Genomic DNA, 18,246 nt, shown 5'->3' with positions numbered 1-18,246 from the left:
TAGATGGATTCCCCGTGCAGGGTTTTTAGCTTTTTTTCTCCATTACATTGCAGGGTGATTGATTCAAATTGATAGATGCCCCATAATCTGTTCAGTAGAGTCCAAATGGTGTCTCTGCCGTATGCTTTGTGCTGTAAACCATCTGGTAGCTGCAGACTGAATAAGCTTTTTGTAGCTCTTCACAATGACTCTTGTCTTCTGTTATTTACTGCGTGGCATGTGTGATAACCGTATTAAATGAAATGGCTGCTTTGCAAACCTTGCAGCCGATATTCTTACAGGCCAAAAGGCTTCATGGCTGGCACGACTCCATGCACTTTATACACAAAGCCCAAAAACGACTGGGGAGCCATTTCATTGTGCAGCTCCATCTGTGTACAGGGTGCAGGTTTGAGTCTCTAAATATAACATGCCCCACCTTGGGTGTCACTGTAAGAACAGTAGTGTATAAAAGGGAGCAGGCATTTTTGGGCAGTAAACCAGCTGTGTTGTAAAAAGTGTTTTACTGTGTGCACATACCAGGCAAAACTGGTTTCATTTGCAACCATTAAAGTTACTGTGCCATAAGGTGACTAGTCCAGCTCTATGAAATAAATCAATGACTTCTTTAGAGGCTGCAAAAGACTAAACAATTATCTATGGAGGCACATATATTCCCTGATAAATGGCTGTGGTTCCCGTGGTCTGGTATAGAAGCCCAAAACATAATGTGCAACGTTTCTGCCCTATGCTTTAGTTCTCCTTTAAAGGGGCTGTTCACCTTTAAATTCATATGATGCAGAGAGTGATATTCTGAGACAAGTTATAATTGTTTTTTATTTTTTTATTATTTGTAGTTTTTGAGTTATTTAGCTTTTTTATTCAGCGGTTCTCCAGTTTGCAGTATCAGTTGCTAGGGTGCAAATGACCCAAGTAACCATGCATTGACTTGAATAAGAGACTGGAATATGAATAGGAGAGGCCTGAATAGAAAGATGAGCAATAACAATATATTTGTAGCCTTTCAAAACATTTGTTTTTATAGATTTACATTTAAAAGCTGGATAGAGTCAGAAGAAGAGGGCAAATACAATTTTTTTTTTTTAAAAAAAAACTGTAAAAAATAAATAAAGAAGAGCAATTGAAAAATTGCTTAGAATGGGCCATTTTATTACTTACTAAACACTTTGTTGTTTTCAGACAGTTCACTAGAAATAAAGTCTTTTTCCATTTACTTTCTATTTTCTATTTGTAACTGTTTTTCTAATATTGAAGAGTAAAGTTTCATTTTTCACCTTCATGTCTCTCTAAAGCAGCACGGTGGGTTCGTCGACTGTTCTAAATTGATATATTTAGTTGATACGTTTCTTATGTTTGTCTCTGCTGAGCAGAATACCTGAGTTTTATTACAGGCAGCTGTTAGAATTACAACAATAGTTGCTAATGTTACACAGATGCTGCTGAGAAATGTAGCAACTAAAAGAAAAAAATGTTCAGAATCTGCCCCTTGGTCACTGAGCTGCCAGACAGAAACACCAGAGACAAAAACTGTATAAAAAAAAAAAAGATAGAAAGCAATTAAAAAAAGTCTAAAATTCTGGTGAACAATCTGAAAACAACTCAACTGAGAGACACACGGGCAGATTCGGGGAGATTAGTCGACCAGCAACAAATCTCTTCTTCTTCGGGGTGACAAATCTCCCCGAATTGCCTTCCCCTGCCTCCCGCCGGCTATAATGAAAATAGCCAGAGGGATGGCACTCGGAGCAATTCGTTTTCCGAAGTCGCCTCATAGGAAAACTTTGGGCAACTTCGGGAAAACTAAGCGCTCCAAGTGTATTTTGATTATAGCTGGCAGGGAGATTAGTCACCCGCCCGTGTGTCTCTGCCCTAAAAGCGTTTGGAAGGTGAACAACTCCTTTAAAGGGGAACCACCTCTTTTTAGCCGACCTTTCAAAGGCAAAGTCAGCAACTGAGTAGTCTGTTTATGGGGCCCTCCTGACTTCCTTGCCTACAGATATCTGGGTATAAATTGGCCACATATGTATTAGAAGATCCCTTGTAATAGCATGTCGATAAGGTCCTCTCCCTACAGGTCTACAGAGACCCACAGTGTGAGCCCATTGTTGTCCCTGGGATCAAATGAACAGATCAGCCCAACTTGGCTCAGTGTGTAGGTGAAATTATGCCGTGCAACTGTAAATACGTGCTAATCTGGATAACTGCAGCCTTCTGTGCTCTCTGGAGACCTTAGGGCAATAGCACAGCAAGATTTTTTTACTGGAAAAGCAGTGGTCAAAGAGCCTTCTCCACCTGTCATCACTTGCTGGTGAAAAGAATAGTAAATGCCCTGGCAATTACAGTCATCCGGTGTGCTAGGGGGGGATCTGATGTGGAATGCTGGGAGCTTGTGGAGTGTCTCATTATGCTGCCACATAACTGCCACGTACAAATGGCCCAGGTTCTCTTGAGGTCAAAGCTCCACCGCCGATTCATTATGGCACATTTGTGACGTTTACCAGGCTTACCAATCACTGTATTCTGAGTTGACTTCTAATATCCTCATACAAACAGGGGGTACTTTATTTATTATAATACACAAGTTTCAGTAAGTCAAGAAGTGACATCACTAAGCTCTGATTATAACCGATGACATCACTAAGCACTGTTTAGAAGGCTATAATTGACAGGATATTCATGGCTCTTATATATATAGATATAGATATAGATATATAGATATATATATATATATATATATATATATATATATATATATATATATATATATATATATATATATATATATATATACACAGAGAGAACTTTTACCTAAATGCTCTTCTCTACTCCCCTACAGAGTTAATTTTTATACCGTTGTTATCTGTCGGAGAGACTATTTATAGGTATAGGGAGTCATGGCTTTTTTTTTGTTTTGGAATACGCCTCCCTTTAATTATAAAACAGAAGTTCCTTTATTACAAAATGTGCCCAGTTCAGAGGATCCTCAGCATGTGTTTCTTATGTGGCTCAGCGGTTGAAGACAGACAGAGAACAGGATTTCATTCTCCTCCAGCTCCTTAACCACCTCCTAATTCATCCTGTGGTTTTTTCATTTTTGGCTTGGAAAAGGAGTCTGTGTTTTTGTTAGCGATTGTGTATCATACTCTCATTGCTCATACAAAGCATCACAGTTAGTGTCGCTTGGAATAAAGGTTGACTGCGTGGAGTGTCGTGTTAACTCTGTGTGTGCGAATCATATCATTTTAGGTTAAAGGCAAATTGAAAATATTTTAGAATTTTTAGAATTAGCCATAACTTTTAATAAAAGTTAACTATTCCTTTAAGAAAAGCAGGCTGAAAAATCCAGTGTAGAAAAGTAGTACTTTGTGCCCACTTCATGCCCACTAAGGGTGGTGGCACACGTGGCTATTCGGGGAGATTAGTTGCCCATCGACAAATCTCCTCTTCTCCAGGCGACTTATCTCGCCTTAATGCCTTTCCGCCGGCTAGAATGTAAATCTCCGGAGGGATGGCACTCAGATCACTTCATTTTTCCAAAGTTGTCCGAAGTTGCCTCACAAGGAGGTTTTGGGTATGAAATACTGATCATTTAACGGGGTGGTTCGATGTATTGTATGTTATAGAATGCCCTATTCCTAGCAACTTTGCAATTGGTTTTCATTGTTACTTCTATGGTTTACATTGTTATACTTCTATTGTTACTGTTAATTTTTTATTATTCACCTTTCTATGCAGGCCCATTAATATTTACATTTTCATCTCTCGTTCAAACCACTGCCTGGTTGATACGATAATAAGGCCCTAGCAACCAGATAGCTGCTTAAATACTAAGGGGCCCATTCACTAAGCTCGAGTGAAGGATTCGAATGAAAAATACTTCAAATTTCGAAGTATTTTTTGGGTACTTCGACCATCGAATGGGCTACTTCGACCTTCGACTACGACCTTCGACTTCGATTCGAACGTTTCGAACGAAAAATCGTTCGACTATTCGACCATTCCATAGTCGAAGTACTTTCCCTTTAAAAAAAACTTCGACCCCCTACTTCGGCAGATAAAACCTACCGAAGTCAATGTTAGCCTATGGGGAAGGTCCCCATAGGTTTGCTAACCTTTTTTTGATCGAAGGATTTTCCTTCGATCGTTGGATTAAAATCCTTCGATCGATCGAACGAACGTTTAGCGCTAAATCCTTCGACTTCGATATTCAAAGTCGAAGGATTTCAATTCGAGGGTCGAATTTCGAAGTATTTTTAACTTCGAAATTCGACCCTTAGTGAATCTGCCCCTAAATGTACAGCTGCTGTAAAAAAAAAAAAGGTAAATAACTGGTAAATCATAAAAAATGAAAACCAATTGCAAATTGTTTCAGAATATCAATGTCTACATCATATCAAGAGTTCATTTAAATGTGAAATGCCCCTTTAAAGTGTCACTTTATGTATCCAGTAGTGTATGTGTGTATATATATATATATATATCTATATATATATATATATATATATATGTATATGTATATGTATATGTATATGTATATATATATATATATATATATATATATATATATATAGATATATATATATATGTAGATATATATATAGATATATAGATATAGATATATAGATATATATATAGATATATATATATAGATAGATAGATATATATATATATATAGATATATATAGATATATATAGATATATTGTGTGTGTATATATATATATATATATATATATATATATTACACAAAATCCGTGCATTTCTTGTAAATTATATCCTTATAAACGTTGAGTTCTGATGTCATCAGTTATAAATGGTGAGTTCTGATGTCATTTCTGTCACATGACTCACTGAAACTTGTGTATTATAATAATTAAAGTACCCCCAGTTGCAAAATATGAGGCCTTCGGCCTCGTGCTTTTATATGGTCATGAAACTCCTCTGTAACTTATAATATCCTTATATTTTACAAGAGGGGGTACTTTATTCACTATATACGTATAGCTTGGCACAGCTAAGGTACATTTTTCTTCCTGCCTGTTAAGCAATGAAAGATCTTATACAGGTTGTAGTAGGCTGGGTGTCTATCTGGATGACCCATTAGAGGGTCTTGAACAAACTCTGGGGTTAATCTGTTGATTCTTCTATTGCAGCCTCTGCCTTTTATAACCACGTGAGCCTTTTCTACGGCGCCATTTCTGAATTCTGCACAATATCATCCTGTCCCACCATGAAAGCCTGGTCCGTGTAAGTAAAGCTTTGGATTCTATACATATCGACACTAGATATAACTCCTTATTCACATTACAGGTATGGGATCCGTTATCCGGAAACCCATTATCAAGAAAGTTCTGAATTACGGGAAGGCCAGCTCCCATAGGCTCCAGTTGAATCAAATAATTCACATTTTTAAAAATGATTTCCCTTTTCTCTGTAATAATAAAACAGTAGCTTGTACTTGATCCCAACTAAGATATAATTGATCCTTATTGGAGGCAAAACCAGCCTATTGGGTTTATTTCATGTTTAAACCATTTATAAAGTATGGAGATCCGAAAATTTTGTTGTACAGGGCCCTGTGGTTTCTAATGGTGGCCCTGATGAGACGGGTAATGTAAAAGCATTGGGCAAATACTTTTATGGCAAAATTATAAATAATATGCAAAGATGTAAAAAGGGTTTAATTGCTGGTGTTAGTATCTCTTTAACGCTAACATATAACAATTAATATAGATGTAAAGGCCGCCAACCCCTTTGAGGGTATGTGTGTGGGTAAAATTCATATCCAAACTTTGACCCTCTGGCTGTTGTTGAACTACAGCTGCCACATTCCCAGACAATCTTCTAGTCTGAGTTCAATAATTGCTGGAGGGCCTGCTGTAGACATATGATTGCACTGCAAAATCTGAATTATAGCCATTTCCAATGAAAGAACTAAGTGTGGTCAATAAATCAATACATCTCTCTGCCGCAACCAACCAGTTCTTGTGCTGTGGCTGGAAAAATACTGTAACTCCCAGCAACCCCTGCCGTTGGAGTTGGGAAACAACAAATTGTATTTTATTGCTCAGAGGTCAAATAAAGAACATTAACAGGCCATCGGGCTATTTAAATCCCAGGAAGGCTTGTGTAACATGTTCTTCCCCGGGGACTGAATGTTTGTGGCATAACTGAGGCTTCTGCTGGGCCCCCGCAATGTTTATTAAAGGCAAAAGACGCATAACCTTAGAGATAGATTACTTCAGTTTGCCGAAAATATCATCAGCTTCTTCCTGTGATATAATGTCATCATTAGTTCCTATATAGTAACAGGAAGGTAAATGCCATTAGAACAGATAAACAAAGCGGCTGCCTGCAGGAAATTACAGCCTTGCATGGAATGCGATGATGGTGGATTCCTGCTGCATTGGGAAAGATTCTATCCATTACCTCTTTAATGGGCTGGTTCAGCTTTAAGTTAATATGTTATAGAATTCTAAGTAACTTTTTGATTGGCCTTCATATTTTTTTTTATAGTTTTTGAATTATTTGCCCTTTTCTTCCAGACTCTTTCCAGCTTTCAAATGGGGGGGGGGGTCACTGTAAGGCTATAGATGTATTGTTATTGCTACTTTTTATTACTTTCTCTATTATTCCAATCATTGCATGGTTTCTAGGGTGATTTGGACCCTAGCAACCAGATTGCTGAAACTGCAAACTGGAGAGCTGCTGAGTACTGCAAAGTACAAACTGGAGAGCTGCTGAATAAAAAGCTAAATAACTCAAAAACCACAAATAATAAGAAATGAAAACCAAATGCGAATTATCTCAGAATATCAGTCTCTACTAAAAGTTAATTTAAAGGAACAGTAACACCAAAAAATGAAAGTGTCCTAAACTAATGAAAATATAATGTACGACTGTGCTGCACTGGAATAAGTGTTGTGTCTGCTTCAGAAACTCTGCTATAGTTTATTTAAATAAGCAGCTGTGTAGCCATAGGGACAGTCATTTAAAGCTGAAAAATGAGAAAAGGTGCAGGACACACAGCAGATAACAGATCATCTTTGCAGCATACAATGGCATACCTCCCAACATTTTGGAAGTAAAAAGAGGGACAAAAAATCTTTTCCCGCACGTAGCGCATCAATTTTTTGACCACACCCCTTTCTGTGACCACTCCCCCCTAATTACCATGTATCTTATTTGCACCTGTTAGCTGTTCTGGGCTCTCTGCTAAAAGCCAATTAAGTGAGAAACTTTGTTTCTTTTTCTGGCTGTTCAGTGCAGAGAAAAGAGGGACTTTCCAGTACAAATGAGGGACTGCGGGTTGAGCTGTCAAAAGAGGGACTGTCCCTCCGAAAAAAGGGACAGTTGGGAGGTATGCAATGGGATTCTTCAGAACTTATCAGTTATCTACTGTGTATTCCTGAGCCGGGCCAGGCACCGTAGGCACCGTAGGCAACCGGTGGTCGCGGTGCTGAGCGTGTGCATGCATGAATTGTCGATTGTGTACACATGCACGAATTGGCACTCCCGCACACATGCGCGGATCAGCGCATGTGCAGAAGCGCAGTTACACGACAAATAGCACAAACATTCGGGGAGAGAGGGTATCGGACATGGGGTAGAGTGGGTAAGTGCCTGCTGGCGTCCCCCAGCTTTGCGCCTTAGGCACGTGCATACTCTGCCTACCCCTATTTCCGGCACTGGTGTATCCTGTGCTTGAATGGCTGCCCCCATGGCTACACAGCAGCCTGTTTATATAAACTATAGTAGTACTTATCTGTTATCTACTGTGTATCCTGTGCTTGAATGGCTGCCCCCATGGCTACACAGCAGCTTGTTTATATAACTATAGTAGTGTTTCTTAAGCAAACACACCAGTTGTTGCAGAGCAACACTACATTATATTGTCATCAGGGACGGATTTAAATAGTGGGCGCCCCTAGGCCCACTGCCCTTTGTCGTCCCTGTCCCCTCCAGGGGGACAGGAGCAATGGGTATTGGCAAATGGGAAATTTAAAAAAAGATTACCAGCGCATCCTCAGTGTCTTTGAACCAATGTGGGTGTGGTTGGGCAGCATGCCGCCCCCCTAAAATCCTGCCACCCTAGGCCCGGCCTAGGTGGCCTTTCCACAAATCCGCGCCTGATTGTCATTTATTCAAAACATTTTCATTTTTTTGGTGTTACTGTTCTTTCAAAGAGCCACCCGTCCTAGAATTGAAAGTGCTAACATTGTTGCACCATTATGCCAACGCCATAGATTCTACATTTCCAAAAATTGCTGCGTGTAAAAAGAGTTAATAGTCATAAGTGGTTTGCCCCTGGAAACATTCTTCTTGACCACTAGAGGTCATTGTTTCATTAGAGTCTTTGGAGAAAAAAAACCCTGCCATACCTGAGCAAATACAGGTACGGGACCTGTTATCCAGAATGCTTGGAACCTGTGGCTTTCCGGATAAGGCATCTTTCTATAATCACCATACCTGCTAAAAAATTATTTAAACATTACATAAACCCAAAAAGATTGTTTTTGGCTCCAGTAAGGACTAATTATTGCTCAGTTGGGATCAAGTACAAGGACCTGTTTTATTATAACAGAGAAAAAGGAAATCATTTTAAAAAATTTGAATTATTTGGATAAAATCGAGCCCTCCCGGAACTTCGATCTTTCTGGATAACGGGTTTCCAGATAACAGATCCTGTACAAATATATATGGACAAGTAATGGCCTCCTGCACTCGGTTTATAAATAAACTTCAGTTTTTCGTGAAATTTTTTAGTTGCCCTGAATGTTGCTGATAGAGCTGAGCGCATCCTTAATTTAACCTCATGCCTCTATGGCTGTTGGCATTCCTTGGAAATAGGCGCAGGTTCCAAATTTGTTTGATGGGAAATACTTTTAGGAGAAGGCCTGGGATACCTATGTTATTACCCTTGCTTACACGGCTTAACCAAACCATCTCGCTGCCCCTTTCCCTCCCAACAGGGGGATTGGGAGTTGGGAATTCCAGGGTTTCTTTATTCCAACAGCCGTGCAAAGACGACCTTGTTGACACAACGTTGCCGTGTAACCTGTATACACAAAAACAGCTGACGGCAGCCCAGGGGATTATAATTAGCTGTATAGGCACCTGCTGCCTCCCTCGCTCGCTGCTCAAAAGACTGACACCCGCACCCACTTGCTGAATTTAGCCTTTAATCTGAGCCTGATCTAATGAGATGAGTTCAGTGTATTGAATTAACTTCCCATTCTTGCTGCAAGGTGGGTGCTTCATTAGTAACAGGAGTGCCCAAATGGATTAGAGCAGCTGTCACGCAAAGTCATGGGCTGCCAACATCTCATAGTGCTGGCTAGGACATTGCTTTAGCAAACATGCACCTGCTTAAAGGGAAATAAACCCCAAAATAAAATGTTGCATAATGAAGAAAAATGCAATTCTCCAGGGCCATTAATAAGCTAATTACAAAGCTGTTCATAAATGTAAATGCTTTTGACAGCAGCATCTGTCCAGTCCTTTTTAATTCTTTGCTCCAGCGGTTCTGACTTTTGATTAAGTTTAAGAATATTTGAATAAACTAGGGATGCACCGAATCCAGGATTTGGTTCGTTAGGGATTTGGCCAGGATTCGGCCTTTTTCAGTAGGATTCGGATTCGGCTGAATCCTTTTGCCAGGCCGAACCAAATACTACTTTGCTTATGCAAATTAGGGGTGGGGAAGGAAATCGCGTGACTTTTTGTCACAAAACAAGGAAATAAAAACGTTTTCCCCTTCCCACCCCAATTTGCATATGCAAATTCAAATTTGGTTCGGTCATCGGCTGAATCTTTCGCGAAGGGTTCAAGGGTTCGTCCAAATTCAAAATATTGGATTCGGTGCATCCCTAGAATAAACGTATACAGGTATGGGATCCATTATCTGGAAACCCGTTAGCCATAAAGCTTTGAATTACAGGAAGGCCATCTCCCATTCGACATTTTATCCAAACAATGCAAATTTTTAAGAATTATTCAGTTTTTCTCAGTAATAATAAAACAGAACATGCACCTGCTTAAAGGGAAATAAACCCCAAAATAAAATGTTGCATAATGAAGAAAAATGCAATTCTCCAGGGCCATTAATAAGCTAATTACAAAGTTATTCATAAATTTAAATGCTTTTGACAGCAGCATCTGTCCAGTCCTTTTTAATTCTTTGCTCCGGCGGTTCTGACTTTTGATTAAGTTTAAGAACATTTGAATAAACTAGGGATGCACCAAATCCAGGATTCGGTTCGAGATTCGGCCAGGATTCGGCCTTTTTCAGCAGGATTTGGATTCGGTTGAATCCTTTTGCCAGACCGAACCGAATACTACTTTGCATATGCAAATTAGGGGCGGGGAGGCAAATTGCATGACTTTTTGTCACAAAACGAGGAAGTAAAATATGTTTTCCCCTTCCCACCCCAATTTGCATATGCATATTCAGATTTGGTTCGGTAATCGGCCGAATCTTTCACGAAGGATTGGAGGGTTCGGGCAAATCCAAAATAGTGAATTCGGTGCATCCCTAGAATAAACGTATACAGGTATGGGATCCATTATCTGGAAACCCGTTAGCCATAAAGCTTCGAATTACCAGAAGGCCATCTCCCATTCGACATTTTATCCAAAAAATGCAAATTTTTAAGAATTATTCCATTTTTCTCTGTAATAATAAAACAGAACCTTGTACAGGTATGGGATCCAACATCCGGAAACCTGTTATCCAGAAAGTTCTGAATTACGGAAAGGTTGCCTCCCATAGACTCCATTTTATCCAAATAATTTACATTTTTAAAAATAATTTCCTTTTCTCTGTAATAATAAAACAGTACCTTGTATTTGATTAGAAGATAAAATTAATCTTTATTGGAAGCAAAATTTGGTTGGGTTTATTTAATGTTTAAATGATTATCTAGTAGACTTAAGGTAGGAAGATCCAAATTACGGAAAGATCCATTATCTGGAAACCCCCAGGTCCCGAGCATTCTGGATAACAGGTCCCATACCATACTTGATCCAAACTAAGATATAATTAATCCTTCTTGGAGATAAACCAACCTGTTGGTTTTTTTTATTATTTAAATGATTTTTTTAATAAACTTAAGGTATGAAGATCCAAGTTACGGAAAGATCCCTTATCCAGAAAACGCTAGGTCCCAAGCATTACGGATAACAGTACTGGAAATCGCTTGCGATGATATTTTCATTCATTAGGCAACGTTTTCTTTTTGGATTTACCATCCTTTTTAAAGCTACAGTATCCGTATCATAATGTCATGTATCATAAGATTTCTGTTTTTGGTTTATTGGGACTTCTCCCAGAGTAAAATAAGGGCACTTACACATGGGCGGTTTTGCCTGCGCTCCCCTGCATTGCGCTTTCTTCCATTCAGCCGCAGGGGAGAGCAGGAGTAGATGCAGTCAATTATTTTTTAGGGGGCTGTATTCACACAGACGCATGTAAGCGCCAAACGCAGGTTGGGACACAGCATGTTGCATTTCACCTGCGTTCGGCACTTACATGCGTCTGTGTGAGTACAGCCCCCCTCACAATCAACAGGCAAAAACGGCGGTGTGTAAGAGCCCTAACAGTAGTGCTATGTCTAAAGTGGGCCACATTCGGACATTGTGAGTCAGCAGGCAATTAGACTGTCAATTAGAGCTTTTATCAGCCTATCAATGGCCCCCTTTACAGACTGCAGGAAAGACCCCTGTCTGGACCCAGCCTCCGTCAATTGTCTGTCGAAAGCAAAAGAGCAGCCCAGTTCTATGACAGATGGTGTGTTGGCCGGTATTTGCATAATTTCATAATGTTCATGTATATTGCACAGGAATGTGCACTTTACTGGGTCAGACAATGCCGGCAGAGAGGTGTGAAGCAATAAAAACAGGTTTCAGCTGCACAAGAACTTCACATCCCGTTTTCAGCAGGGAGGGTGCAATTATAAGAATTCTGCAACACCAGGGACTGCCGGGGTGACATTGCTGATAGTTCAACTCTGTACACCTTTCAATAAATACCAACCATTAACTCATTTACATGCCACAGATCATTGAATGTGATGCTCGAGTTACAAAGTATAAATCCTAACTTTCCAGGTTCCTGGTTATGTTGTAGATCTCACAAAAGAAATTGACAGGCACTCCAGGGGTTAAAGTAGTGATTCCCCCAACCAGTAGCTTGGGAGTTGCTCACCAAGTGGCCTCAAAGCAGGAGCTTATTTTTGAATCCCTGGCTTGGAGGCAAGTTCACCCCCAAGAACATTTCTCATACTTGTGTTTCTCCCAAACTTTGTTCACTTTTGAATGTGGCTTTAGGGGACCCCTGGGTTTAAGGGACACTATCAGCAAAGTATAGCCTAAAGGCCCCCCTTATACAGTCCACTTATTGGCCCATGTGTGGGGCCATCCGACGGGCTTCTCCGATCGAGATCTGGCCCTCGATCGGGCAGGTTATAAAAATCCCGTTGGATCGTGGCCACATCTGTGCGTGTACGTGGTTCTGCTATCCGCCAGTATCGGATGCATTATGATCCGATCATTGGGCCCTAGGGCCCACGATCAGATCAGCCGAATATCGCCCACTTCAATGTGGGCATATCGGGGAGAGATACGCTTGTTTGGCGACACTGCCAAACGAGCGGATCTCTACGTCTATGGCCACCTTTATACAACAATCCAGCAGTCTAATTAACCGATTTGTAGTATACATTAACCCTTTCCTATCACCCTAACCTCTTTGATAATTATTGGTGATTTAGAAGCACTCGTCGTGTGGAGTGTCAGGAGGTAAAAAGGGGATATTGATAACACTTTATTCACTGTTCAGTTATCTATCAGGCAAATTTGGTTTTACCATCCCAAGAGGAACATGTCGACACATTGATGCAGTCTTTGTTCAGTGGTTTCCTCCATATAATCCAATTCTAGGTGCCAACGATTGGATCCGTAGGTGACCAAGTCAGATCCATTAGTTTGGACATTGCAAAACAAGCAGATCTGCTAGTGTATGGCCAGCTTACGGTGCAGAGTGCAGTGAGGGTGGGCACACCTAAGCCCTGCACTCTCCACTTGCCATAAGTACAAACATTCTTAACTGACTCTCCTTTGAAGACCTAGCGCTGTATTTATATTTACTATTCTGCACACGCCTTTATAACACACATGAACAGCTCTATGTTCCACTGCCTCCTTCACACATGTCAGACAAACACCAAAAGAAACAGTGCAGGGGCAAACAAACTTCTAATATGGAAAGAATGTTAAAAATGTTTTTCATTACAGTACCTTGTATTTGTTGTGCTATCATTAAAGGGCAGCTTGCACTGAACATACTTTTTTGCCTGTTGTCTTAATTACAAATTATTTATGGATATTTCTTGCACTTAAAAGGGGTTGTTTTAACTTTTAGTGTGATCTAGAGGGTGATATTCTGAGACAATCTGCAATTTTTTACTATATGTGTTTTCTGGGGTTATTTAGATTTTTATCCAGCATCTCTCCAGTTTGCAATTTCAGCAATTAGATTGCTGAGACCCATTGTCTCTTTCATTTCTCTGTCTGTGTTACAACACACCATTTGCCTAAGATTTGAATGAGTCTATGAATATATAGTGAGAGCTATTGCTGGATATTTAGTTTGTGTTTCTTGTATCCTTAGCCAATACCAGTGGACAGATGAGAAAGGCCGGAAGAAGAAGTGTTCAGCCCCACAGTACGCAGACTATGCTGCCAGTATTATTCAGAAGCTCCTGACAAATGAAGATCTGGTTCCAACAAAGCACTGTGAGTTTCTCATCTTCTCATTTGCTTATTAAGGCTGAGCATGTATGCTGTCTGGCTGATTAGCCCAAGGGTGGAACGGATGGAGATAAAAGAGCCGCACACTGTATACCTGTCCTTCTAATCATAAATTCTATCTGCACAAACAGCAAGAAGCAAAGAGGAGCTACAACTTTAGGGTGGTGGCACACGTGAAGATTCAGGGGAGATTAGTCACTCAGCGACAAATCTTCTCTTCTTCGGACAGCTAATTTCTCTGAAATGCCTTCCCGTCTGCAAGAATATGAATCGCTGGCGGAATGGCATACGAATCACTTCTGATTTCCAATGTCGCCCGAAGTTTCCTTGTGAGACAACTTCAGAAATGTATGCCATACAGCTGGCGATTTGTATTCTTGCCGGCGGGAAGGCATTTGGGAGAATATTCGCCGTTGGGGAGATTTGGCGTTGGGTAACTAATCTTCATGTGTGCCACCACCATTAGGCATTAACATGGGTCTCAGTTACCAGCAGCTTATAGCAGAAGCAGTAGCATCAGTCCTAGATCTACAGATCTTTCCACTGTATAAATGTTTATACTGAACAGATATTCACTGTGGCTGCTGCAGGCTGAAATGCACCATCTGGGAAACAGAATTTCTATAAAATATGTTTGATCAATGGCTCACTGGTGTTCTACCCATCCTCGTTGACCCCTCCTTCCCTTTAAAAAATGCAATTTTGAAAGAGATCTTGCAACAGTGGGATCCACATAGAAAGCAGCAGGGGACAATTTCAGATGTCTGAATAACTAAAATAAATTGTCCAGGTGCCCTTATGTGTAGATCCTCATGCACACACATGGTACGGTCCTCTTCATCTGATATCTGGCAGGCAGCCTCATTATCTGCATATATCTCTGACACCCCCTTCCAGTGGCTTAAAGGGCAATTCAACCCCAACATAAAATGTTGCCTAATAAATGAAGACATATTTCTAAGCATTTTTCTAATATACATTTATTAAAGATATGTTCAGTGCTTTTGAAGTTATTTGTATAAACAATTGTTACTGAAAGCAGCATTTGCTTAACTCCTGGTTGTTTCTTTTTAAACAATGCAATCGCAAATGTCTTAAGGTGGCCATAGACTTACTGATAATATCATACGAAACAAATTTTCGTACGATAATCGGTGGAGGCGAGCCTACCGATATCGGCAGAAGACTTGGATATTGGTCACCTGGGCCGATCGACGAGCCAACCGATATCCAAGTCTTCTGCCGATATTGATCGGTTTGTCTCCCACCATACGCGCATACGAAAGTTAGTTTTGTACGATATTATCAGTACATCTATGGCCTCCTTTACATTGTTCCATCAGGGCTTTTTGCTTTTTGCAAAACATTTACAAATAACTTAAAAAAACATCGAAAATGGGTAATAAATGTATACTGCAAAGTTGCTTAGAATCATATTTGCTTTCATTAGGAAAAAAAAATATTTTTGGGGTTGGCATTCCCTTTAAATATCATCTGAGAACATATAGACCTGCCCGACCAAATGTCTTCCCTCCAGTGATTCTTCGTCTTCCGAAGTCTTCCGAAGTCACTCGAAGTTGCCTCACGAGGAAACTTCAGGCGACTTCGGAATTCCAAAGCAATGCATATGCCATCCCACCAGCGATTCGCATTTTTGATGGCAGGAAGGCATTTCGGGGAGATTAGTCGCCCGCAGCAGAGAAGATTTGTCGCAGGGCGACTAATCTCCCCATCCGCCACCACCCTAAAGCTGTAGCTCAACAACTGCAGCCACACTGAATAGGTAGGAGGCCTCAGTCACAGTTAGGCAGAAGGTTCTTCATTTGGAAGGAGTGTGAACATCCACAAATAAACCTATTATTGAAATCGATTATAAAGAGCATAAATTCTGATAATTCATAAGGACAACACTGTTATGTAGGCATCAAATATTTTTTCTATAGGTTGAGGAAAAGCAACTGGTCCATCAAAACAAACAGCGGGTGCATCTGATTCAGAGAAGAAAAAAACCCGATTTTGTCACTGTCAAAGGGCCAAGAAATTCCATCCTGGCTTCCTAAAAGTATTTGTTATATGAAGTGGAATATATCTGTTATGGCTTACTGAGCAGCACATACACAGAGGAAGCCATGTAGTTGAGGCAAAACCATCATCAAAATATATTTCCTCATCTTGTTTGTTTTTTTTATCTGTGATTATTTTACAGGTAAAGAATTCCCGAAGTCCTTCAGGCCATCCATACAAAAGACTTTCAGGCTTCTCTTTCACCTCCTGGGGCACATCTACACGTGCCATTATAAGATGGTGGTCAACTTGGATATGCACCCACACCTGAACACCCTCTACTTGCATCTCCTGCTGTTCTGTGCGGAGTTTGAACTGCTTGATTCAAAAGAGATGGCGCTAAGCGAAGACCTGACCACAGCTCTGATTCGCTCCAGTCCCGTGCCCAAGACTACAGGAAGCCATTCGCGGAACACCTGAAATAAGCCAAGGAACTCATCTTTATACCTATATATATATATATATATTTTCTACTGCCACACAGACAAGCTTTACACCACGTGCATTACAAAGAACAATATTATTACATATCAATATACCAGATTGTATACTGAGTGGCACGCTTGCTGTTGGCCAAAGTGGACGTTAAAAATCTGAGCAGCGGATTGGCTGGAAAGTCTTGCAAGAGAACAAATGAGAGTGGGGACCAGTATGGTGCTTTTGTTCTCAGACATTCAAGGAGACAGTGTTGATGGCATAAAATTCAAACACTGAATGTGGGTGGCCAAAAATGTGCCATCCATAGTAGAGAGAGAGAGAGAGAGAGAGAGAGAGGAATGCTATAGTTGCTACGCAAATGCTGTATTGTGGAACAGACAATCAATAACCATTTGGACTCAATGTTTTCACTATTACACAGGTCAGAAATTCCAAATGAGGAGAATATCGTCCTTTTTTTTTGTATCTTTACTCACAAATTTTATCATCGACGGGGACAGCGTTACAGTTGAGGTTTCTATATTTTACTTGGGGGACTTGTTACTTTAAAAAAAATGCACTTAACTTTTGTAATTTATTCATTTGAGTATAAAAAACAGAAATGAAAAGAAAATCTGGTGTGATGACCTGATGTTTGTTAAAGCGACGGGTTTTCGCGACGGGGAGTCCTTCAGTAACAGTTGGAAAGTTATAGAATGGCCGATTCACTTTTCAGTTGGTCTTCATTATTTTATTCGTATTTTACTTTTTCTTCTGCCTCTTTCTTCTGTTAAACAACTCAAACTATACAGTAGGACATGTCTGTGAAGGTTCTCATTCATCCAGGTCATGGTATATCTATAGCAATATGTCAAATCAACTGGACTCGCTGTATTTCTCTTTTGGCAAACCAAAACAAAGAAGGAACTTCAGCAAGTTACCTGCAAAATATTTATTCCATCTTGTGGTAACACAACATGTTCAATGCCATTTATCAAGTGTACAAAGACCATAACCGTGTGTGCCTATTCATAGCTGTTTTGACCTTTAAGCCATTCAGCGCTAGGCATTCTGGGTAGCCATTTAAAGTGAAACCCATTAAAGGAACACTAACAACAAATAATTAGTGTTTTAAATGAATGACAATATAATGTACGGTTGCCCTGTGCTGGTAAAACTGGTTTGCTTTAGAAACACAACTATAGTTTATATAAACAAGCTGCTGTGTAGCCATGGGGGCAGCCATTCAAGCACAGGATACACAGTAGATAACAGATAAGTACTACTATAGTTTATATAATCAAGCAGCTGTGTAGCCATGGGGGCAGCCATTCAAGCACAGGATACACAGTAGATAACAGATAAGTACTACTATAGTTTATATAAACAAGCTGCTGTGTAGCCATGGGGCAGCCATTCAAGCACAGGATACACAGTAGATAACAGATAAGTACTACTATAGTTTATATAAACAAGCAGCTGTGTAGCCATGGGGGCAGCCATTCAAGCACAGGATACACAGTAGATAACAGATAAGTACTACTATAGTTTATATAAACAAGCAGCTGTGTAGCCATGGGGGCAGCAAATCAAGCACCGGAGACACAGTAAATCTGCCCCTACTAAGCTCGAGTGAATTTAAGGTAAAAAAGTATTTTTTTGGGTACTTCGACCATCAAATAGAATACTACGACTTTGAATTACTTTGATTTCGTTTCAAAGTAAAAATCATTTGAATATTCGACCAATCGATAATCGAAGTACTGTCACTTTTAAAAAAACTTCGACTTCAATACTTTGCCAAATTAAAGCTACCAAAGTGCAATGTTAGCCTATGGGGACACTTGATAAAGGGTTTAAAGGGATACTGTCATGGAAAAACATGTTTTTTTCAATTAATAGTGCTGCTAGAATTCTTCACTGAAATCAGATTTTTTTATATTCAATTTTGAAATCTG

The 18,246-nt window shown here is 40.0% G+C and overlaps 1 protein-coding gene across 2 annotated transcripts in view; it reads left to right on the top strand.

The window, feature by feature from the left end:
• The window catches only part of mob2.2.L (Mps one binder kinase activator-like 2, gene 2 L homeolog), a 31,753-nt gene extending 14,831 nt beyond the window's left edge, over window positions 1-16,922 (top strand). For both annotated transcript variants that reach the window (XM_041568317.1, NM_001099911.1), the window contains 3 exon segments: window positions 5,152-5,245; window positions 13,668-13,792; window positions 16,014-16,922. In XM_041568317.1, coding sequence (XP_041424251.1) covers window positions 5,152-5,245; window positions 13,668-13,792; window positions 16,014-16,291 — 497 coding nt within the window. In that variant the 3' untranslated portion in view covers window positions 16,292-16,922.
• Window positions 16,923-18,246: the final 1,324 nt, after the last annotated feature.

Source organism: Xenopus laevis, chromosome 7L (assembly GCF_017654675.1).
Source record: "Xenopus laevis strain J_2021 chromosome 7L, Xenopus_laevis_v10.1, whole genome shotgun sequence".
Lineage (NCBI taxonomy): Eukaryota > Metazoa > Chordata > Amphibia > Anura > Pipidae > Xenopus > Xenopus laevis.
Note: the sequence above shows the minus strand (reverse complement) of the source record. Positions and strands in the feature narration are given on the sequence as shown.